The 24,353-nt window shown below is 36.6% G+C and overlaps 2 protein-coding genes across 2 annotated transcripts in view; one reads left to right on the top strand and one right to left on the bottom strand.

The window, feature by feature from the left end:
- The window catches only part of LOC116850892 (MICOS complex subunit Mic60), a 110,476-nt gene that overhangs the window by 44,092 nt on the left and 42,031 nt on the right, over positions 1-24,353 (bottom strand). The gene's annotated exons all lie outside the window — the stretch shown is intronic.
- Positions 7,733-8,935, top strand: LOC116850894. Its single transcript, XM_032829711.1, has 2 exons — positions 7,733-8,224; positions 8,304-8,935. Exons 1-2 carry the CDS (start codon positions 8,135-8,137, stop codon positions 8,649-8,651), a joined length of 438 nt encoding a protein of 145 aa, XP_032685602.1. The 5' UTR covers positions 7,733-8,134; the 3' UTR covers positions 8,652-8,935.

Below are 24,353 nucleotides of genomic sequence, written 5' to 3'. Positions count from 1 at the left end.
TAGTCCGTAACAAGTGCAATATCATTCTTTATGACGGCAATCACTTTGGGGCCATGGACGTTTTGAGGACACGCGCGCGCGCGTGTGATTAATCTTTGGCAATAGACGTTACAGCCGCCCTCCCGGCGATTTTATCGCCGGACGCGAATTTTACGAAGGCCATTTTTGCCCTCCAAATATTATCATTCTTTCGCAAAATATCCACAATAAGTTCAGTCAAGAAAACAGGAGAAAGAGAGACTGAGAAAGAGAGAAAGAAAAAAGCCTCACGCGAAGGCTTAGTCAGCAAGCCGGTCCGTTATCTTCTACTTTAAATTACTGGCCCCCTCGCCACTCCCTCCCTCACTCGGGCTTAAATAACCGAACCGTAATTCGCGGCCACGGCAATATCATTTTTTCGCAATAGCAATAACTCGGGGTGTACCCGCTTGCGCTCCTTCGCAATTAAATTAATCCTTTGCGAGGCGCGATTTATCACGCCTCGGAAAAGGCGCGGCCGGTATTATCAATTTCGCCGCATAAGCAAGCACTTCGCGAACTCCGCCGTAAACGCCCCGGCTCCGGAGGAGGGGCGGGGAAGGGCACTGAATCCGTCGTGTTATTTCGGCTTTATTGCCACGCCGCTTTATTGGCGGTGCATTACACATAAACCGCCGTCTGTCGCTCTGTCGCTCTTTCCTTTTACGAGTCGGTCGGACACGATAGGTAATTTTACCCGTTTCGCGAAAAATCGGATAGAAGTCGTACCGTCGTCGTCGTACGACGTAGCTTGCATTTGGCGAGCCACGAGGAAATTCCGTCACAGCGGGATAATATAACTCCTAAGCACACCGCCGTGCCGCGCCGAGCCGAGCCGAGCCGGAAAAGCAATTATTCGGGAACATCCGCGCGGTTATTAAGTCCGCGGTTTTATATCGTTGCCCGGTCGATTGTTATCTGGTTTTACTGACGATACAGTCGGATCCGCTAATGTAGCACCGTATGGCGACTCGTTTGCGCGCTCGACGGCACTCCATTTATACGCGTCTGTCAGAAGAATAGGAAAGACAATCCACCTATAAACTCGTATTTCACGAATGCTTCGCCAATTGCTTTCGATGTATGAGGGAAAAACGTTCTAAACGTGTGGAAATTATTACGGCCAATTATCAAAGAGCATGGCGTCATTCAAAAGCGTTCGTAAAGATGTGTGGCGCGGTCAGGGCTGCGCAAGCTATCTTTTTTTAAATAACTCGCGTTACTGTAATTGTTAGTCAAGAAATGACGATTCGCTACAATTTCCGTTTCCTCTTTCACTGACAGAATTAACAGATCTATAAGAGCCACCGCAGATTCATTGTTACGAATAAATTATTATATGATCAACCTGTTATGGTTGATTATATGATAATTCATATAACATCATATAATAGTCGTAGGCCTGGTTAAGTTTTCTCGTATTTGAAAATCTAAGATTTGTATTAATAGTTGTTACTGGAAACTTGCCTCTGTTGAAATATTTAGGTCCGTATTAATAGTCATTACTTAAAACTTGTGTCACGTGAGATCTCAAGTAGAAACATCCCAGGGAAAAACTGATTACTGGTCAGTAACTAGACAATTTTTACTGGCTAGAATTAATTAGACAGTTTTGAAACTGGCAGTTTAGAAATTGCTAATAAACAGATTAGATACTGATTAAAATCTAGTTAAAAACTGATCTGAAACTGTTCAACTGTTTAGAATTAATTAGACTGTTTTGAAACTTGGCAGAAAATACTGGCTATTTTTTCATGGCCAATTATTAGTCAGAAACTAGACTTGAAAAAATATAAGTAAATACTGGACAGTTTCTGCCCATTAAAAACTCTGAAAATACTGTTCAGTATTTCTTGGGTAGTTTTTTGTCAGAAGCTATGCAAGAAAAATAATAAGTAAATATTGTATAATTTCTGCCCAGTAAAAACTCTGAAAATACTGTTCAATATTTTTGGCCCAATTATTTGTCAGAAACTATATAAGTGGTAAGGAAATGCTGTGCATTTTCTGTCTAGCAAAAAATCGGAAATTACTGACGAGTTTTTTTGAGATAGTTCCTGGCCAAAATAAAATAAAATATTATATTAAAGATGAAAAAAAATTACAAAAATTTAATTTTAATAAAATTATTGTTTTGATACATATATAATTAAATTATTTATAACTGTTAATAAACTGAAAAAAAAATAGATACTGATCAGAAACCGACAAAAAAATGCTTATAAAATAGTCAAAAACTACATAGAAACTAGTAAAGCACTACTTAGAAATTGCTAATAAACAGATTAGATACTGATTAAAATCTAGTTAAAAACTGATTTGAAACTGTCTAGTTCAACTGTCCAGTTTTTGATGAAGTGAGCGTCGACCAAACCAGTCAATTTCTAACTAAGAAAACTGGCTAAAAACTAGTTAGTTATCAAAAATTCCTGGACAGTTACTGATCAGGAAATTTCTACTCGGGATACTCAAGATATGAATTTAGAGTTAGATTTAAGTTTTCTATTTGAATCACTCAATGCGACAATACATTTCGATTCAGCTGAAAGATTCATATCTAACTTTAAATTCAAATCTGAGTATCTTATCTGAGGCAAGTTTCAAGTAACGACTATTAATATGGCCCTCAGATTAAAGTGTAAAATTAAATAAGTTTTTCAATTGAAATGCAATCGCAGATATATACGAGCAAAAATTGAATGTAGTGATTGTCTAGTAATGACACAAAAAAGTTGGGTCTTACATCGCTACTAGTTAGTAATACTAGCTAGATACTAGCTAGGAATGTAACGCTCACTTTTCCTAGTAGCTGTATTAGAAAAATTAACTAGTAGCTAGATACAAAAAAATTATTTGTAAATATGTAGCCTGCACTAGACAGTGACTAAATAGCATAAATGAAAAAATTATTTTTTTTCCATGATTTTTCTTTTTCTCTATATCAGGAGTACTTTATAATCTTTAGACAGTTTTCTTATCTCAGAATTTCTGTATCACGGATGTCTAGTGGCTAAATAGATTTTTTAATCAGATTTTTTATTTATTTTCTCTCTCTCTCTTTAAAAGAGGTGTTCCGACATCCAATGGATGTTTGGGTTTCCTATAATTCTTCTTCATTACATATTATTTCCATTCCTTTGGAAAAATTCATTTTATCCTAGAATCAAGACTTAAAATAACTAAAAAAATTTCCCATTTCAAAATTCCTTTTTACGATTCGGTTTCGTCTATCTCGCGTACATGTATATCTTGCATGTGTAAAATAACGATGAAAGCAACAATTACATTCGTCAAAGTCACGCAAGAATGCGATTGCGTTAACACAGAAAAAGAAAAAGAAGATAACGTCGTTACAAAGTCATTAAAAAAAAAAAAAGAAGTGCCTTGTGCAACGGTAACGGCGTTGCAATACGCCACTTATCAACTCTGTGTGGATGTGTTGTCAACTCGTATTTTCCGCCAACGACCGATATAAATTGATTTCTACGATCGCTTTTTGTCCTCTCACGCCACATTGAACTTCGGGGTTGCAGTTGGCAGGGCACATCGACTCCGCCGACAGCCTTAAGCGCTTGCAAAGCCGAAACGACAGGCCGATTGCCCGCGTGACATATATCACGAATGTTTCCCTCTGCTCTTTCGTACGTACACACTCCATTCTTACGATCCCGTGCGATGGACTTCCTTTGTGGGTGATGCTCATACTCGGGCTGCTCGCGAGCATCGACGCGGAAAACAGAAAAGATGGAAGGGCTCGGGCACTACAGTCTCTCTTGCTCTCTCCCTCTCTCTCTCTCTCTCTTTCTCTCGTGCCCGATCTACCGCACCCTCTCTGCCCTTTCACGAGAGAAATCGCGCGTTATTACAGTGCGGCACGAAGAAACATGGCCGTGAACGCCGTCTGCGTGGAAAGTTGCCGGCTCGGGCCGCCGAATCCCCTTCGCGTGCTCGCGAGAATTATCCAGCTTCCGAAGCGCGTCCAATTATTCCGGATAATTACTAGGTTATCCGAGCGTATGCCACCGTCAACGGTGGCGGCGTATCGGTCCTCGGTACGTCACCGAGATGAATAAAGTTCCATGGTCCGTCGAAATTAATTATCTCCGTCGGTAATCGCGCGAGGAGGATAATCGCCGGCGCGTTGACGTCATTTTTCTCACCGCTTGTCGATATATGTCGAGCGCGTGTGCGATTAAGCGGTATGAATCGACGGGAGAGTACACGATGCACCTAAAAATACGCGTCCCTTTGAACCCTTCATTTGGAGACTGCCGTTGCAGTACACATAAATTACTAATGATCCAGTCGGATCGTCAGCGAAGCAAATTTCAACCCGACAAACTAGTCTTTATATGCAGTCACCGCGTGTTTATAGTAACATCAAACGATTGGTTTATTCTGCAGCGACGACGCGCTGACTTTTGTGTACTTCGTTACAGGCTTCCTGTGTGATCCCCGCGTGCCACCTCGAAAAAACTATATTATAACACAACAAAATGGAAGTGTTGTTGAAAACATTGTTGAAAAAAGTGTTGTTTGTTGAGAACAGAAAGAATCACGTTCGCGAATTGTCGAATTCAAACATCCCGCTGTTTTAAAGTGACTCAGTAAAGAGGTTTCTGATTGAATCAGTGAAAGGAATAGTTCACTGATAACCACTGAATAGTCACTGATTTTTAATGGAAACACTCCCAACTTTATTGTTCCATTTTATATCTTAATGATTTCGATTAGTAAAAGTAAGATCTCATTAAAAAATTTGTAATGCGCAAATTCTTTATACGCTGTGCCAAATCTCTGCGTTTGTGGCGACAGAATTAATATTCTCCATCTGCTTGCAATGACACTGTGTTTGACAAACTAATTGATATCGTAGCGAGATCAATCAATTAATTTTAGAACAAATTTAAGCATTCTAATTACAATCTATATTGTATCTGGAAAAATTTTGGAAAATTTTTATAAGAGACACAACATACACTGACAGTCTGAGGCGTTTTCTCAATAAGATGTCACTAAGAGAAAAAACTTTGCTAATTTAACAAAATACCAATATCTATAACAAATGGTTACAATTGATATGGAATAGCAAATGACTCTATATTAAGAACAAATGATTTGTTACTTTCAATTTCTAAACAACACTTCTGCAATGGAGACATAACTAACACTAACTTATTGAACGAGAAGAAATATTATATGTATCTCAGGCAATGTGTATGTTTGTTGAAATGATGAGAAATGATTTGCGAAATAGTAATTACCAATTACAATTATTCAATCTGTTTTCCTAACGTCCAGATAATTAAACCTGCGCAAATAGATTTTGAACAGAGCCTGTTATAAATTGTTAATGGCAGAAAGGCAGCAAATCCAACACAGGATTTGTTATGTCTGATTATATTGCCAAAATGCCAAAAATGTAACAAAACCTGCTGAGAGAGAATTCAAGTAGATTGACAAAAACCAAGCAGAATTTTCTGCTGCCAATCTGCTCACATTGCCCTTCAGCGAACTCTAACGTCAAAACACGAGCTGAATGCGAACACAGATGGCTATGGTTTTGGTGTGAGATTCTGATCAGATTTGTTGCCAATCTGCGCGCGCTCTATCAATTTGTTTACTGTCATTAAACAGTAAACATGCTTTTGTTCTGATAACTAAGAGATTTCTTTCAGTGTACGACTACGGCAACGACAGTGCGCTTTCTCGACGAGCGACTCTGCGTATCTCACGCATAATCCCTAACTTTTCAGTCCAATAATCATTTACACAGATGCCGCTATCGATGCAAAATATTCTGCGCGTTATCCGATGGCATCGCGCCAGAGGCGTTTTTTCGTTTCGTGACCACGATACCGTTTGGTTGGTTGGTTTGGTCCACTTAACGCTCGCAACGCCTCGAGCAACAAAGATAGAATGACGCTCGTGGCGTTGCGAGCGTTAAATGGATCAAACTAACCAACCAAACGCTACCGTGGTTACAAAACGAAAAAACGCTTAAGGTCACATACCGTCGCCGCCTCTCTCTCTCTCTCTCTCTCTCTCTCTCCCTCTCTCTCTCTCTCTCTCTCTCTCTCCCCCTCTCTCTCTCTCTCTCTCTCCCCCTCTCCCTCTCTTTCTTTCTCTCTTTGTCTCTCCCACACTGTATTCCTCTCCATAGGGTGAATTCAGCTAATCGACAAGAAGAAAGCTCGAATGCGCTCGCATTATTGTTGCGAGAATTTGCGACAGGCCAGTACTTATCGGTCCATTCGAACAAATTTGGAACGCTCGAGCGCCGCGCGCCTCTTCTCTCTTCCGCCCTCTGTATGTCCGCTCCATCCCGCTATTTCCGATCCGCCGGCTCATCGTTTATGAGCCCGGTGTACGCACGAAACAGTGGTTAAATCAGACCCGAGATTAAACGGCGCCAAACCACGTGACATTTTACGCTCCGAGAGCCGCATGGTGAATTTCGAGGGCCGTTGCGTCCTCCTCCTTCTCCTCCTCCTCTTCCCGCCACGCCAACCTGCACACCACTGTCTCTCTCTATCAATCTCTTTGCTCTTTCTATGATCCTATTTTCCAAACGCTCGCATTGACGAGCGTAACGATGCGGTCGACGCACGACAAAAGGATAGCTTGCACAAACCCCATCGACATGCCGAATGGTTTTACCCCAGCGACGCCATATTGTGCCCTCGCCGGTCTGCGGCCACGACAACGGCCGGACATTTTTACCTACCCTCCGGGTCAGGATGCACGTTGACCTGTGAAGGACGGCGAGTGGATAGGAGAAGCGTGGCTAGGGTTTAATCGCGAAATAGGATCGTTCGCGACAGCGCTTTCCTAACAACAAGCGCCGGATTGTTTCGCCCGTTGATCTACGCAACGGCGACCGGCGCGAAAATAGTTACGGTATGTGGCGAAAACGCTGCTCCCGTCCTTATCTCCATTCCGTAGCGCGCGTAACCCACGCGCGAAATCCCATTAGTTAAGCAAATTATTTTAAGCGGCTTTTTCGGTAGGAGATGTATCGGACGGCGCGCGAGAAGTACCAACAGAATGCTAACTCGGCTACCAAGATAAAAGCGATAAAACATATCGGTACAAGCATCCGCAAACTCCGCCGAAATTAAATTCCCTCCCAAGCCGCAGCGTTGCGGCCGACGCAACGCAGGGGAGAGCGGATGGTATTTAATTGGCCTGCAAATAGATCCTCTCCTCGGCGCACATTAAATCTCAGAATACCGCAAATCGCGTTCCGCGTCAATTCATACGCGAATTTTTCTGCAGAAATTTTAACTGAACTATTTGTACATAGAACTAACTGTATGCAGAATTGGTAAATATATAGAAAACTCCACCTCCGATGAGCTTGACCTTGACATATGTTATCAAGGACAATGGCGGAACGCGAATCGCGTTCCGCATCGGTTCATGCGCGAATTTTTCTGCAGGAATTTTAACTGAACTATTTGTACGTAAGACTAACTGTATGCAGAATAGTAAATATATAGAAAACTCCACCTCCGATGGGCTTGACCTTGACACATATTATCAAGCATAATGGCTAAGTAACAATCAAATGGTTTTATGCGTCGCTCATTATTCATTAAAAAGTTATTAGCTAAAGAAGTTTGGAAAAAGTATTATTTGAAATGATCTGATATATGTGCTTGATATAGTCGTGAATATATCTCGTATGAGACGATACAATGTCTCTTGATAAACATTACAGGTATTCATTTAGTTTGTTTACACTGAAGAGATGGAACGTTCGCTATTCTCCTATTCTATCAGTGTGGAATCTCATTTCGTACTGTTATGTTATTGCAAGAATTTATCTACTTAACATATAATTTCGGAAATCTAGTTAATTACTTAAAGAACAAGAATGTGATATGTACAGAAATTCAATGTCCTCGGCGTGGCAACAAAATAATTACAATATATTTACAATTACAATGAATCGTACGTGATGCAATGTGGAAACCACTATTAGAAGCAAATTTATGGAAGAAAAAAGCAACGGAAGACATATTACTTTAAAACGAGTGTTTTGCAATCATCGTGGTTTGCACGAGCTCATATTAGTTTAGTGACAGCCTATCGATTAATTGGATATTTTCTAATGATTAATTCGCCAAGTATCCGACTGTTGATGACAGAATGTAATATATCTATTGTGATAGCTGTAGACTGGACGAATTTCTGTCGTAAAGTAAGTATTTGTACAACCTACAGTTGCTTATCAGTTTGCTCATTGATTAATTGAATGAATTTTACGATTAATCTAACAGTTAATGGCACAGTGGATTTACGACAATGACGTGCAACTAGGCGGTTCAAATAAAATAGTGAAGATCAATGAGGTAAAAATTGGTCATAGAAAATATCATAAAGGACATCTCATTACAGGACAGTGGATATTTGGAAGAATTGAGCGAGAGACGAAAAAATTTTTCATAATATCAGTAAAGAATAGAAAATCTGAAACACTGATACCTATTATTCGACGTCACATTGCACCTGGCAGCATTATTTATAGTGACAGTTGGCGAATTTACAATGCTTTACGATACGAAAATTATATCCATAAAACTATTAGAGAACATTTTGTTGATCCGCACACAGGAACGCATACGTAAAACATCGAACGACTTTGAAGAGATGTAAAAAGTGTAACACCTCGATATGGCACATGCAAAGGACGTTATGTAAACTATTTAGCCGAATTTATGTTTAAAAAGAGGTATCCACTAAAGCAACGTATTGATGAGTTTTTCAATATAATGGCACATTTTTTTAAACCAAAACGTGAATAATCACATAATCAGAACATGTTTTCCATTGCTTTTTCCTTCCACGAATTTGCTTATAATAATGGTTTCTACATTTTATTACGTATAATTCATTCTAATTATAAATTATATTCTTTAATTCTTCAATAAAGTATTTGATCATATATTTCATGTATTTTTTCTTTAAAAAAAGCAATGAATATGTAAAAACGTTCCCTCGCATTCCCTCTCTATTTATAAAACTTCAAATATAATAGGAATATGTACACGCAAACGCCGCGAGGCCGCCCGAGGCCGGCGTGTACATATTCGTAACAGTGTCGCTCATTGTTCATTAAAAAGTTATTAACAAAAGAAGTTGCAAAAAATTAATGTAATTTTTGGACACCGTATATACGAAATTATCGATTTTGTACGCTAGGAAGGTGCCTGCTACACACACACACACACACACACTGCTCGCTAGCAAGCGCGCTCGCCCAACCGACAAGGCAGGCTTGCGGTGAATATATATACAGGGTGTCCGGTAACTGATCGAGCAACCGCCGTGTACGGGTAGAACGGGTCAAAATAGTCATAAAAGTTATATACCATTTTGAAATTTTCTCAATATTTATTCCGTAATTAATTAAAATGTACAAACGAATGAGCACGAGAAGCGGTAGGACAGGCTCTGTGTATACAGAGAGAACGATTTATTGATTCATATAAATGTTTCTTTGAAATAGTCCAAACGAATTATTTGGTTGACACAACAAAAATATTTCTTTGGAACTAAGCCGCAAATAAATATTTTTGTTGCTTCAAATAAGATTTTGTTTGATCAATCGAAAAATTCGTTTGGACTATTCCAAAGAAGCGTTTATTTGATACAACCAAATCTCTCTGTGTAAAAGAAATGGCTTACCTCTTAGCAACGATGAGTAAACAGCTGATTTCGAGGCGGAGTAACAAGCGACACATATACGTTACTCCGCCTCGAAATCAGCTGTTTACTCATCGTTGCTAAGAGGTAAGCCATTTCTTTTACATACAGAGCCTGTCCTACCGTTTCTCGTGCACTGATTTGTTTATACATTTTAATTAATTACGAAATAAATATTGAGAAAATTTCAAAATGGTATATAACTTTTATGATTATTTTGACCCGTTCTACCCGTACACGGCGGTTGCTCGATCAATTACCGGACACCCCGCATATAATAGGAACATACGCACCCACCGCGAGCTGGCGAGCAGTGTGTGTGTGTGTGTGTGTGTAGCAGGCACCTTCCTAGCGTACAAATTCGATGTTTTTGTATACAGGGTGTTCCATTTTAATCGATCACCTCAAATATCTCTTGAACAGTGCATTTTAGGGAAAAATGTTTCAGATAAAAGTTTTGGGATTTCGAGGAGGACATAAGATGATATCATTGGTTTGACCTCGAGTGGCGTCGTCAAGCTCAGGACAAGGTCACTTTGAATTTTTTAAATGGAACTCCCCAGTTTTCATTACATATTCTTATAGCATACTTCGAGAGCTTTCCAAAACACTATAATAAAATATTTTTTCATTAAGTATCTTTCGAGTTAAAAGACTTCAAAGTTACAATATCGTTACCATTAGCATTGGTACTCAAGGTGTTCGATCGACGGCTAAAACCTTTTAAATGTTGTTCAGGGCCATGACCTTGACAACATTTGTCAAGGCCAAGGCGATTGGAGGCTGTTCCTAATATTTTCATTTCTTTAAATTTTACAATGTAAATTGTGATTTTCGACGTATTCGTTTGAGAGTGCCTTGTTGTGCCCTTTCACATAGTCTTTTAATTACCGTCCTATTAAGATGACGTCTATCCGGAAATGTTTCGGCATAAATCCTTTTAACTGTCGTATAATTATTCCTTGCCTCACCTAAAATTCTGATCATATCCACGATTTCGTTAGGCGGGTAATCAGCCATAATTACAGGACAATAGAAAAACTTGTGAAAACACTGAAAATATTGAATTCGCTACGAGATTCCGCCCTACGGTTGGATTAGCAACAATGCGGACAAGTGAATGACACGAGCTATGATTATTAAAGAAATTTATTAATGGGATTTCACATGTGTGCTTCTTTGTGGCCCCGACGAAGCATTGTGATCTTCATATGATCCTTTAGAGTCAATCGGACTCCACATGTTACCCTATGATTTTAAATTATTATTTTCGTTTTCACTATAAAATTTGAAGGAATGAAAATATTAGGAACAGCCTCCAATCGCCTTGACCTTGACAAATGTTGACAACATTTGTCAAGGTCATGGCCCTGAACAATATTCAAAAGGTTTTAACCGTCGGTCGAACACCTTGGGTACCAATGCTAATGGCAACAATATTGTAACTTTGAAGCCTTTTAACTCGAAAGATATTTAATGAAAAAATATTGTATAGTGTTTTGGAAAGCTCTCGAGGTATGCTATAAGAATATGTAATGAAAAATGGGGGATTCCATTTAAAAAATTCAAAGTGACCTTGTCCTGATCTTGACGACGCCACTCGAGGTCAAACCAATGATATCTTCTTATGTCCTCCCAAAACTTTTATCTGAAACATTTTTCCCTAAAATGTACTGTTCAAAAGATATTTTAAGTGATCGGTTAAAATGGGACACCCTGTATACATTGTTAAAAAATTACATTTATTTGATACAACTTCTTTTGTTAATAGCTTTTTAACAAAAAACGAGCGTTGGCTAAAACCTTCAGAAGGTCACTCAGAATGACTTTTATAACATATGTCAAGATCAAGCCCATCGGAGGTGGCACCAGTTTTCTATATATTTACCATCACGTCTTATCAAAATCGACTGTAGTAGATAAAAAGACTAGTTGCGAAAGACAGACAAATAAACCTCACCTATATTTGCTTACAGATATTGCTACAATGCTGCTACTAAAATGTAAATATTTTATTCTACGTACCACAAGCAATTTTCTGACAGATACAAACAAGTAATAAATTTTAACTGTGACATTCAGAATTCTACCTGAACCAACAAAATATTTTCTTGTTTACAAATAATTGAAGTTGCGATTCTAAGTGGGGAACCTAAAGGTAGAAGAAAAGTTGTATAAAAAGATTGAAAGAAAGAGAGGAAACACAGAATAATAATTAGTACTTTCATAATTATGATTTATAGAAATATAAGTTTTATTCTTTCTTAAACATAGGTCGTTGTATAATAATTCTTATAACTTAACGATTGTTAATTGTAAATAATTATAATACACTTGAATATTTAATTGTTAAAGTTTTATGTAAAAGTAAAAATATAACATTGTTTATTCATGATATTTATAATTTCTTTTAAAAATAGAAGAATATTATAGAAATAGGAGAAGTATATTTCAAACAGTCTGAGAATTTATGCTTTTTAAGTATTTATATCTGCAAAATGTACATGCGTAAATATTCAAAGTGTTTTAGATATTTTATTCGACGTAAATATAAAATAGAAATCGAAAGAAATGAATTTTGTAAAAAAGTTCGGTAAAAAAGTGGAATATGATTGAGTTCCTTTGAAATCACATTTTAAAAACATTACATTTCTAATCTGAATCTTTCTAGATTTCTTAATCGGTCATATTTTTTTCTTTTTTTTTTTTTTAGAAAATTGGTATAGATCCCAATTAGATTCTAGAAAATTACAAAAAAAAAACTCGAGAAATAGATTGGAATAGTACAGACGTTAACGCACGCTAACGTGAAAATCTCGTCATCGGCGATCTCGCACCAGATAATTGATTGCTTTTCGTTCAGCGCTCTATGAAAGAGGAAGAGAGAACGAGAGGTGAGGAAGAGGAGAAGAGAGAAAGAGAGAAAAAGAGAGAAAAAGAAAAATCTATAAGCCGGGGATCAGGCACGTACGTAATGGAAAGCTCTAGTCGGTAGGAAAATTCGCACAGCGCCGACTGGGATAATTAATCGCCGCGCCAAATGCGATCTCCGCCGTCGTGGCGCAGCATATTGTCCGACTCATGAATTAGTCGTGGTTAGAGAGCGAGCATTTTGAGCTCATTCCGACAATAAACAATATTAATAAATCTGTCGCACCGGCTATAACAATCGATGAAGATTTCTCGTTTTTCATTATTCTGCTAAATTGTCGCTTAGTGCTCGGCTTAGATACAGTTGCTGTGTTGTTTAGCGCTAAGTTGCTGTGAGTTTAGCGTGCTTAATTTCGCGTGAATTTTATATCAGCAAATAGAAAACAAAAGAGTCTAGTAGAGAACAGCCTATGGACGGATTATATAGCATAATAAACTAGGAAATAATCAATTTCTATTACCACCAATAAATAAAGAGAATTACATTCTATTATATTTATTGACACGTAACTCTGTCTCTTTACTTGATAAAAATTTAAATCGATTTTTTTAATTTATTGTGCCATATAATCCGTGCACAAACTCCTATAGGCTCCTATTTTGTCCCTTACTTATTATTATTATTAAATATCAAAGAGCCTTTTATTTTTTATTTATTCTTGTGTACGTGTTTACAGATTTTTGATTAACCCTACACTAAGAAAAAAATATCTAAAAATTAATAAATATTTATTAGACGGGTATCATTATTTATTTAAATAACAATTCTTTTCATTTAAATCGAATATTACTTACTCGATTTAAGCAAACAATACTCGGTTTAAATGAAGAGAATTTTGATTTAAGCAAATATGTTAATGGTACTTTCCTAATAAATATTTGTTAATCTTTAAATATTTTTTCTCAGTGTAAAATGAACGGAACATTAATTGAAAGCAGGAAAGTAAGTCGAGTAATCGCTGATATTTTCTTGCATGTGCGAACAACCTAGTATATAATATACCTATATATAATATTATTATTATATATCATAATAATCATAACATCAAACAACAACAATAAATCATACTAATAGATTATAAATAATAGCACAATTGCGAGTGTGATGAATAACACACATGTATCCATCCTAGGATTAAAAACTCGTCGATGTATCATACAGATTTCCTGTGCGATTTGCACGACCAGGCATTTGACTAGGCGTGAAATATCGCACGGCCAAAAGTCTCAAGTTGTGTCAAAGCGTCCCGATTCGCGCGAACATCAGCCTGACACGAATCCAAGCCGGGAACGGCTGTGTGCGCACAGGTGTTTATTGCGTGAGCCATAATCCGAGCTGTTAGCGTTACACCGCGTTACGTCAACGTCACGAAATCAAACGCATGACCGGCACGAACGTTTACACTTCGACACGACGTATAACATAGGGATTTGCGACGGAAGCGACGGCATTGTTGCAGTTTATCGTCTCGTAAACAAATGACGAAACAGCTGCAGTATGTAAAAATATTCGGCGACGCGCACCGTGAATCATTCGCAATCCTGAAATTTCTAAAAAAAAAAAAAAAAAAAAAAAAAAAAAAAATGGCAAATAGAGAAACAAGAGCTATATCTTACGTTGTAGCAGAGGTGATTAGAATAGAAACGTCCGGGGGCGCCGTGCGCAAAAATCGAACGGTGACGTCGCAGAATCTCGGCGGATGATGATTCCGAATTCACGTTTATATATTCACGTTTATATTTACTTATTGGCGAACGCTCGACACGGTACTGACTGTTCAGGCGGAATAATTTCGAAGAGCCGACACCAACACACACAAGGACGCGTAGAGGAAAGTTCAAAGTAAACACATGGCTCGCGGGCCGTTGCGAAAAAGCTCGCTACCAGATGCCGAAATGAAATTAACTTTTAATGACACGTGACTCGAATTTAAGACGTAGACTCCGAGTCTTTCTTTGGCCGTTCTTTTTCTCCGGCGCGAAGAGTCGTCAAATAATCATCAGGCGGCGCTAATCAGAGCGCCAAGAAGCGGCCATCCATCATCGGCATTGTGCATTTTGAGCGATCACTCTGGATGAAACACTCGGCGAGTAATATTCGAGAGGCCATTTCGCGCGCAATAAACGTCACTCCAAACAATCGCGCTGAACCGTCGAAGGGACGGCACGACAAGTTCCTCTGATAGAGGACGATCAATTTGCAGCACTGCGAATGGTTTTTGATTTGACTCGCCGACAGAAGCCCGCCGCTGCGGGCTAAATTATTCGAACGTCCGTGAAAATTTCTCCGAATGGAAGAACAACGACGGCTCGCCATCGCCATCGCCACCCACGCGCGTATTTCACTATGATCGGGTTCGATCCACGGGTACTAAACGATAACACTTTTGTCCGGCATCGGAGCGATATTAATTCTCAAATGCCACCGCGTGAATCCGTATTTACGCATGAATCGCCACAAATCGCGAACGCTGCGTCTATACACTGAATGTGCGCACAGATACACAGAGACACGTGAATTTCGCAGCAACTTTGTGTCAATTGATTCCCAAAGATTGTGTCCCTTATGAATGGAATGGTTCATGTGGCGCTCTCAACATTGAGAGAAAAAATAGAGGAGACTGGGGCTAGGTATCCTATATTTTAGAATTTTGAAGTGACAACTTTCCAGGTAACTACATGTGACTAACTATATAAACATGATAGAGGTAACCTTCTTCCATGTACCAGGTATGTAAATATGAAATCGGAATTTTTGTTAGAAAATAGACGTTTATTGTATGAAAATGATAAAAAATATTTTATTCGAAGTATTGCCCATCGCTAGCTATACATTTTTCCCACCTGTCTAACAATTTGTGGATGCCACGCCAAAAAAACTGTTGCTCTTTTGAGGCAAACCAGTCATCGAGCCATTTTCGTACATTTTCGTAAGAAGTGAAGCGCTGCTTAGCAAGTGCGTGTCCCATCGATGCAAATAAATAGTAATCGGACGGAGCCAAGTCTGGTGAGTAAGCCGCATGCGAAAGTATTTCCCAACTAAACGCCTTAATCGTTTCCTTGACCAGTTTTGCTGTGTGTGATGGTGCATTATCATAAAGCAAAATCACTTTGTGTTGCCTTTTTTTATATTCTGGTCGTTTTTCACGCAAAGCTTGATTCAAATCGATCATTTGTTGTCTGTAGCGTTCAGTATTAACGGTTTGGTCAGGTTTTAGCAGCTCATAATAGATCACACCCTTCTGATCCCACCAAACACAGAGCATTGTCTTCCGTCCATAGCGATTTGGCCTTGCAGTCGATGTCGATGGTTCGCCTGGAGTTACCCATGATCTTTTACGCTTAGGATTCTCAAAATATATCCACTTTTCATCGCCAGTCACAATTCGATGGAGAAATGACTTTCTTTTGTACCTGGCGAGCAGCATTTCGCAAGTGGTTTTTCGGTTTTCCTGCTGTCTTTCATTCAGTTCATGTGGAACCCATTTTCCCATCTTCTGGATCTTTCCCATGGCTTTCAAACGTATGGAGACGGCTTCTCGTGTCACATTTAATTGATCCGCGAGTTGTTGTTGCGTTTGAGTGTCATCCTCATCCAACAATGCTTGCAATTCGCTGTCTTCAAACTTTTTCGGTGGTCTTCCACGTTCTTCGTTTCTCACGTCAAAATCGCCACTTTTGAATTTTTTAAACCACTCAAAGCACTGTGATTTACCAAGAGCATACTCACCGTAAGCATTCGATGCGATTCTGCAGTAGTTTTCTTCAAATCGTAACAGAAAATCAATGCTGTCCGCAAATCGTAGTTTCCAGGCACAAAATTCGACATGTTCAACGCTATTACAAACTATGCTGTTGTATGAAACTTGTATTGTTGTTGAAAATCTTTGTCAGAGATGTCAACAAGGAAATGGCGCCAATGACGCGGTTTGACGGTAACTACATTGCCATCTATGGGCAAATTCCGGTTTCATATTTACAGACCTGGTATTAACCTGTGTATGACGAGTATACTCGTCACGAAGAAATGGCAATTTTTAGCGTTATGACGAGTATACTCGTCACGCAACACAATTTAGGTACACACTTTTAAAAGAGGGCAACACAGCTAACTGGTTAATCCCGCAACGATCCTATCCGTATCTTTCATTTTGTAGGAATCAAAATATAAATATGCAACAACATAATCATCTTGCCCTGATCTTCCCACCGATTCAGTAGTTCAGGAAGAAAACCACGTATAAAATATAAAACATGTATTCTGATTAGTAGTTCCAGAATCTCCGCGAAAAGTTACCACAGCCCCTCCTGCCGGCCTTTAATTATGCGCTAACTTTATCTTGTACGTTCATATGCTCTATATCATTTATGAATGAAAATTGCACTTATTACCAGAAACAGTATATAATACTAACAGTATATATTACTTGCAAGAAGTTTTATACTAGCTAGTAACATATCGTTTAATTTTATTCAGTCACGGTAAAGAATATTAATACAAAATTTCGAGAGGTTTGAAAATTTACTTTGCTATTACCAAATCAGTTTGTTCTATTCCTTAATTGTAATATTATTCCAATTTTAATGAAACTTAGAAAAAAGTATATATGTTCTAAAAGAATTATTTCGCGACTTTGTACCTACTATTCCTCCCAAGATAAATATTAAAAAAAGCACATGAACAACATATCCCAGAGCTCATATAGCCCTGGTCTCTCTTATTTATTCAGTGCACTGAGAGAAAAATATGTAAAAAGTAGTAAATATTTACTACTTTTTACATATTTTTCTCTCAGTGCACTGAACAAATAGGAGAGATCAGGGCTATATGAACTCTGAGATATGTTGCTCATGTGCTTTTCTGTGAAAATAGATTTGCAATTCTACTATTGCGTACACGCTTACCAACAACTGTCGGATCGGTAGACGTTGCGCAGCTTTTTTATACCATGGACTGTCGATACGCGTGAACGGAATAGCGGCCATGGAAATGGATATTGATAATGAAAAACAAAGATCTGTCATTCACGCTATCAACCTGAAACGCAATCGCTTAAAAATAATAGTAAAATAAAATATTAACAGGAAAAATTATATGTTAATAGCATTTATTGATTCGTCAAACGAAAAAGAAAATAGAAATATAGATTGTGTCCCAAGCAATTGGATTTTTTACGATGAAGAAAAGGAAAAATTAAAAACTCCCTTTTTACCACCACCGTATACAACGAAAAAATGTAAACAATTTCATGAAATAATAAAATCAAGAAAAGATCTAGTCGGCGAATGGTCCAAATATGCTATTGCAATTAAAGGATATGCAGGTAAAACATTATAGATTTTTAACTACAACACGATATAAGAAGTAAATAATAATCTAATCTTTTATGTTTCCGCGATATAATTAAATACTTGAATTGGCTTTCGAGCCAGATATTTAAATCTAAACATTCTGTATAAGCTTATCTGCTTATGACAGTTCTCGGAATTATTTAGCTTTCGAATTAGCACTACATCCTTCATGGATTTGTTTACAACTTTCGTGAATATTGTAGTTCACTTTTTCTGAGATAATAATATAACTGATATTCAATCAATTTCGGATTGCACCTCATCAATAAAAAAAGAAATATAACGTTCATGAAATATTTGCAACAAATCAATGAAAGATACGGCATTAATTCGGAAGCTAATTCAGAGCATTGTCATAAGCATATAAGCAAATGCTGCGCTCAGCCTCACGACAAACAACCATAAGGTGAAACTCTCTCTTATTTATGATAAGTTTTTATTAATTATTAGTATTCTATATATATATTTGTAATTTCACAGATTCATATGAAGAAGCGATTAAAAGATTAATAAAATTAAAACAACAAATTATGTGTTCACTACAGATTGCGATAGTAGTGAATGCGAAGAGAAAAAACTGTCCAATATTTACTTACTATTTTTTCAAGCTTAGTTTCTGACTAGTAATTGGCCATGAAAAAATAGCCAGTATTTTCTGACAAGTTTCTAAACAGTAACTGTCTAATTAATCCTAGCCAATAAAAACTGTCTAGTTACTGGCCTGTTCATCAGTTTTTCCCTGAGATGTTTTTACTTGGGATACTTGTTTAAATTCTTTTATTTATATAAAATAGAAAATTGATTTCATGAAAAGCTGATTTCATGAAATGTTTTCTTAAGATTTTAACCCTTTCACTACCAATTTTATTTTTTAACACTACGGGACAATTTAACGGTCAATTTGACGGGTATCTGGGGAAATAGGTATACAACATAGAGAATTTCAAAATTAGAAGTCTGAGGAGTAAATGAATAATTTGGATATATATTCGTATCATTCCATTAATAAAAGTCAACAAAAATTGCTAGAAAATAATATTAATAGTTTCTAATAATAATAATAATTTTGCTCGTGAAATCCGAAACGTCAAATTGACGGGTTCTAAATCTAGTGTTAAGAACAATTTGTTTTTTTTTGCTTTCACTTCATTAAATACATTAATATAGTACAGTTTTAGTGAAAAAATTAAAAGTTTTATATTTGATGCCAAAAGGATAAGACAGAGACACTGATGTCCCACTGGAGTTTTTGGAGGAGTATGTCCCATGGGAATAAGTGGAATGATAGCTAATATATCCTTAATGTAAAAAAAGGCAATTGAATAACGTTATTATTAAGGGGACTGGAAGGTCAGATTGCCTGAAAATCGTGCTTGTTCTTTCATAATTTTTTATGACAAACTGAATAAATATGGGAAAGTATTATTTTAGCATGTATTTATATAACATATAAAGAGAAAAAAAATATAATTTTAATAATCAAATATAAGTATATTGTACATGCAATAAAATATATTAAAATATATTTAGTTTTTCTTTTCAAGGTCGTCATTTTACAGTAATATCTTGACTCTCGGTGGTTCAATTAAGCTGAATTTTAGATAGAAAATTTCCGTAAGCTTGTCGTTATCGTGTGAACTACTGACAAACTCGTGGACATATTTAATTTTGAAATATTAATTTTTGTATTATAAAAGAACTGAAAATTTAATAATATTCCATTAAGATATTTGCAATTTTATTAACTTTTACTCAATTTTTATTATAATGGTTCACACGATAACGACAAGCTTACGGAAATTTTTTACCTAAAATTCAGGTTAATTGAACCACCGAAAGTTAAGATATTACGGCAAAATGGCGGCCTTGAAAAGAAAAACGAAATATATTTTAACTGCATGTACCATACACTTATATTGAATATTTGATCATCAAAATTATATTTTTCTTCTCTTTATATGTTGTATAAATGCACGTCAAAATAATACTTTCGCATATTTATTCAGTTTGTCATAAAAAATTATGAAAGAAGCACTATTTGGCAATCTGACATGGCAAACCTTTCAGGCAAACATAAGAAGCAACGATTTTAGGGAAATGTATATTTTCTCATTAAAGAAGGAAATGTTTTTCAATATAAAAAAATATATGTTAGAAAATATACGTTATTAGTATCCAAAAAATACCAAATAAATACTTTTTATTGTTTAAATATCTTTTCAGTATATTTATTATATAGAATGACTAAATATATAGAAACACAAAGGAAATATCAAAAAAAAGGAAATGATTTGTTCAAAACAATATGACATGTAAAGTATCATATAAAAATCTGCGTGTACTCTTTAAATTTCTTGGAATAGAATCTGAATCAAAACGAGCGAAAAATGGCAGTGTTTTTGCTCGAAGCGTTAGTGAAAATACTGCCACTTGAAATCGCAAGAGTGAATATTTCGCTCAAGCTTGAAATGGATTCTAGCTATATATGAGCGAATGTTTCAGTCGATTAAAGTGAATATGTTCTTACGACGGCGGAATACGCCAGATTCACTCTTCAATTTCGAATGAAAATATTCACTCGATGATTCGAAGTAGAAAATTCATTATATATAAATGAAATCACTCGAATTTGAATAACTGATTAGCCTCTTTACTCTTTGAATGAAATTTCACTCCAAGAAATTTAGTGAGTAACTTTTAGTCAATTTGTTGCATCAATGTAACAAAAAATTTACATTATAATATAATATAATTTAATAATTATCAATTCAACATATTTGCCTCATAAAAGTCATAAAAAATATTGCAGATTTTCCATGGCGATTACTTTACGTCATAATAATCATGAAAGTCCATCTGAGTAGATAGACAAGTGCATATAAATTTGGCAGCAACTTTATATATATATTAATATGTATATTAATGAATTTATAAAGGTTGCACTACTCATGAATGATTCATATAATACTCATATTTATCATATAGAATGACGAAATAGAAATATAAAAGAAAATTACGAAAATATATTCAAAAGAATATATCATGTATCGCACGCTCTAAGGATTCCTATAAATATACAATTAAAAATAAATTAGGAGTTTCTACAAATTATTCGCGTTTCTAATTGACATAGTCTGCGAAAAATCGAAATAATTTAAGGATATTGCTGAAAAAAGCGTTTATATGTTAACAATATTCTGTTAAACACGTATTGAATAACTGATTTAATCAAGCAAAATTCCATCAGTCGACAAACGTTATATCACGTCATAAAACAATAGTATTAATCAATTTGTGTAAAGGTTTTTTACAAGCGAATCATATAATCATTCCCTATAAGTGATTCATATGTCACTCATATTTATCACACATAAACGGAGAGAATACTATATTTCGTTTTAATATAAATTGTTTCCAATTTTACTATATTTCCAATAGTGCAGGCACAGACTATCAGTAAAGAGTTTATCTTGCTAAGAAACATAGAAAATTTTTTAATGAAATATTTTAGTTTCTGAAATACGTAAATAGCGCATATTAAATGAAAGGATAATAAATTATTGCGGAATGTCGATCTGTTCCTCGGTTGCAAGGTTCTATGGTAACTTGTACTACAAAAATCTCCCCGTATAAAATGACAAAACAGAAATACGAAAAGAATCAGAATTTATTCAATATATCATATAAAATGAAATACGAAAATCTCAGTATAACTTTATAATGAACCGCCGAACGGTTTATTATAGGGGGTCGTACCTGTGGAGACTTTTTATCAGGACGACAAGATCTACAACATATCAAATCTTCAGTTAATTTGACCGAAATTCAATTTCCATAAGGTTTGTGCGGAGTCCTTTCTTGCTGCATTAATTTACCAAATTTACACTATAGTACCGTGTAAATTTAATTAGTAATTCAATACAATGTATTTACTTCATAAATATAATTAAAAACACAAAAAAATATGAAGTTCCCATTATCGATTATCTCACGCCGTGATAATCATGAAAATCTATCTGGCTATCTATTCAGGTAACATAACGCGCGAACGCTTGCACAGCTAGCGCGCCGATAATTGGACGTTATTAGCCAACCGGCAATACCAAACAAACTGATGCATTCTTGTAATATCGCTATTCGCGAGACTCCGCGAACGCGCTGTAATTAACCGAACTTTCAATCAACGGCGCCCGAAATAACGCGTGATTATCGCCGCCGCGAATTCACACATCCCGAGCGTTTATCGCGTGACGTAAATGGGGCGCGCATGTGTGTGTGTGTGTGACCGCCTTAATTTCAATATAAATTACCCATCATTGTTTTCGTCCGTTCCATTGTGCTCGCTGAAAAGAGCCGACCGCGGTGAACCCTATCAATCGATGAGAACGCCGAGTTTCCCGAGGAAACTTTCAACTGCCGGCCGTTCGCGTAATGCGCGAGCATTCTTCTGCTTTAACATCCTCGCTCCGGCGCGAATGGACGCGAAGTTCGGCCAACTGTGCCGATACGACGCGCCATGGCCGGCCAATGCGAAGTAAGCCTGCTCGGACTCCTCTCATTACCGGTGAGCTTGTTTTTTTTTCTTTTACCGCGGATGTGGAAGTACCGGCGTCGTCGTACAGTGACAGCGGCCCAGCCGCCGACGTTATTTGTGGCCGTTGCTGGAACTCCCGGACTTTATTTCCACTGTCGCACAGTTTCCAAGTGGCACGAGCCAGCACACCAGCGGCAGGGCTCGCGCCGGCCGTTGAAATACGAGCGAGGGCTGCCTGGTGGTACCCACCTACCCTAAGAGCACACCCGGCTGGGAAACACGGCTGCTTTTCTTTTTGCCCCTGTTTCCTAACGCTGAAACCACGCGCGGCGCGCGCGAGAGGAAGAGAGAGAGAGAGAGAGGGAGAGACGAGACTCAGGAGGCGCGCACTCTTCCCGGGGAAAGTTGGCCACCGCAATGCATACTTTGAACGGCGACGTAAGAACACGGTTAAGCCGCATTCCGACGGCACCATCACCGCGGCAATGCACGGAAAAAGCCACAGACAAGAGTGAATATGTGTACATATATATGTGTGTGTGTAAGAGAGAGAGAGAGAGAGAGAGAGAGAGAAAAAAAAAAGAGAGCCGCGGAAAAGCGAGGATCCCGCGATCATAGCCCGGAAGGTCACGTCGGGAAGACGTGCCCCCTGGTCGATGTTTCTTCTTGACGTTTGTAGTTAATTTTGCCAGAAGTTGCGTTAGGTTAAAATACAAGAATTTGTAGCGAAATTTATTCGTAAATTGTAATTATTTATGACACACGGCGATCTTTCGGAGATCTTTACACGAGCAAATATGTTATAGTTTCTTTTCATATAAATTCTTTTTAATTTTACTATGTTTTTACTAGTAGTATAAAAATAGACAGTTGGTAAGAATCCACTTTATTGGAGAATATAGTAAATTTCGTTGAAAAGTAATAAATTTTTTAATAGCACATTTTGATTGCTAAAATATAAATAGAACATGTGAAATGGAAGAATAATAAATCATTGTAGATCGACCTATTCCTCGATTTCAAAATTCCATACTAATTTTCGCTAGCAAAATATTCTCTATGTTGAAAGCTTCGGGTTATTCACGAATTATTTATACGTTACAATGACTGTCAATTACGAACCTTGCAGCAGTTAACAGTGCGCAACAAATTTATAATGCAGTGAAATCGCAATTCAAGTAAGGACCAAATTGTTTGACTATTGTTTAAATTATTGTTTTACCACAATACAAATTTATCGCGCATTGTTGATTACTGTAGAACTCCCAATGGTCAGACATTTTAATGAATGATATCACTAAAGGACTCTTTCCAACGATACCGTATTCTTTACTTTACAAAAAAATTGTTATAAATAAACTTTACAAAAAAAATCGTTATAAACTTTATAAAAAAACCGTTATAAATAAACTTTATAAAAAAAATCGTTATAAATAAACTTTACAAAAAAAGATTGTTATAAATAAATTATAACAAAAATTCAGTCAAAAGATATTTGGAAAAATATTAAAACAATCTTATTAAAACAATCTTATTCAGATCAATTGTACTTTCGTAAATACTCTATTGAAAAATACAAGACAGTTTTATATACTCTCTACAAAAGAAATGATATCAAAAGGTTACATTCGCCAAATGCGAATGATTAATCATTTTTTAATTTTATGAACATATATGGTTTTGATTACATAATATACAATCAAATATATAATATATTTATAAATAATATTTATAAATATATAATATATTTATAAATAATATTTATAAATATATAATATAATATTTATAACATATAAATAGAACATAT

Source organism: Odontomachus brunneus, unplaced genomic scaffold, assembly GCF_010583005.1.
Source record: "Odontomachus brunneus isolate Ranch 3 - 2012 unplaced genomic scaffold, Obru_v1 Obru_scaffold_159, whole genome shotgun sequence".
In the NCBI taxonomy this organism is placed as follows: domain Eukaryota; kingdom Metazoa; phylum Arthropoda; class Insecta; order Hymenoptera; family Formicidae; genus Odontomachus; species Odontomachus brunneus.
This window is presented reverse-complemented; position numbering and strand designations above follow the sequence as displayed.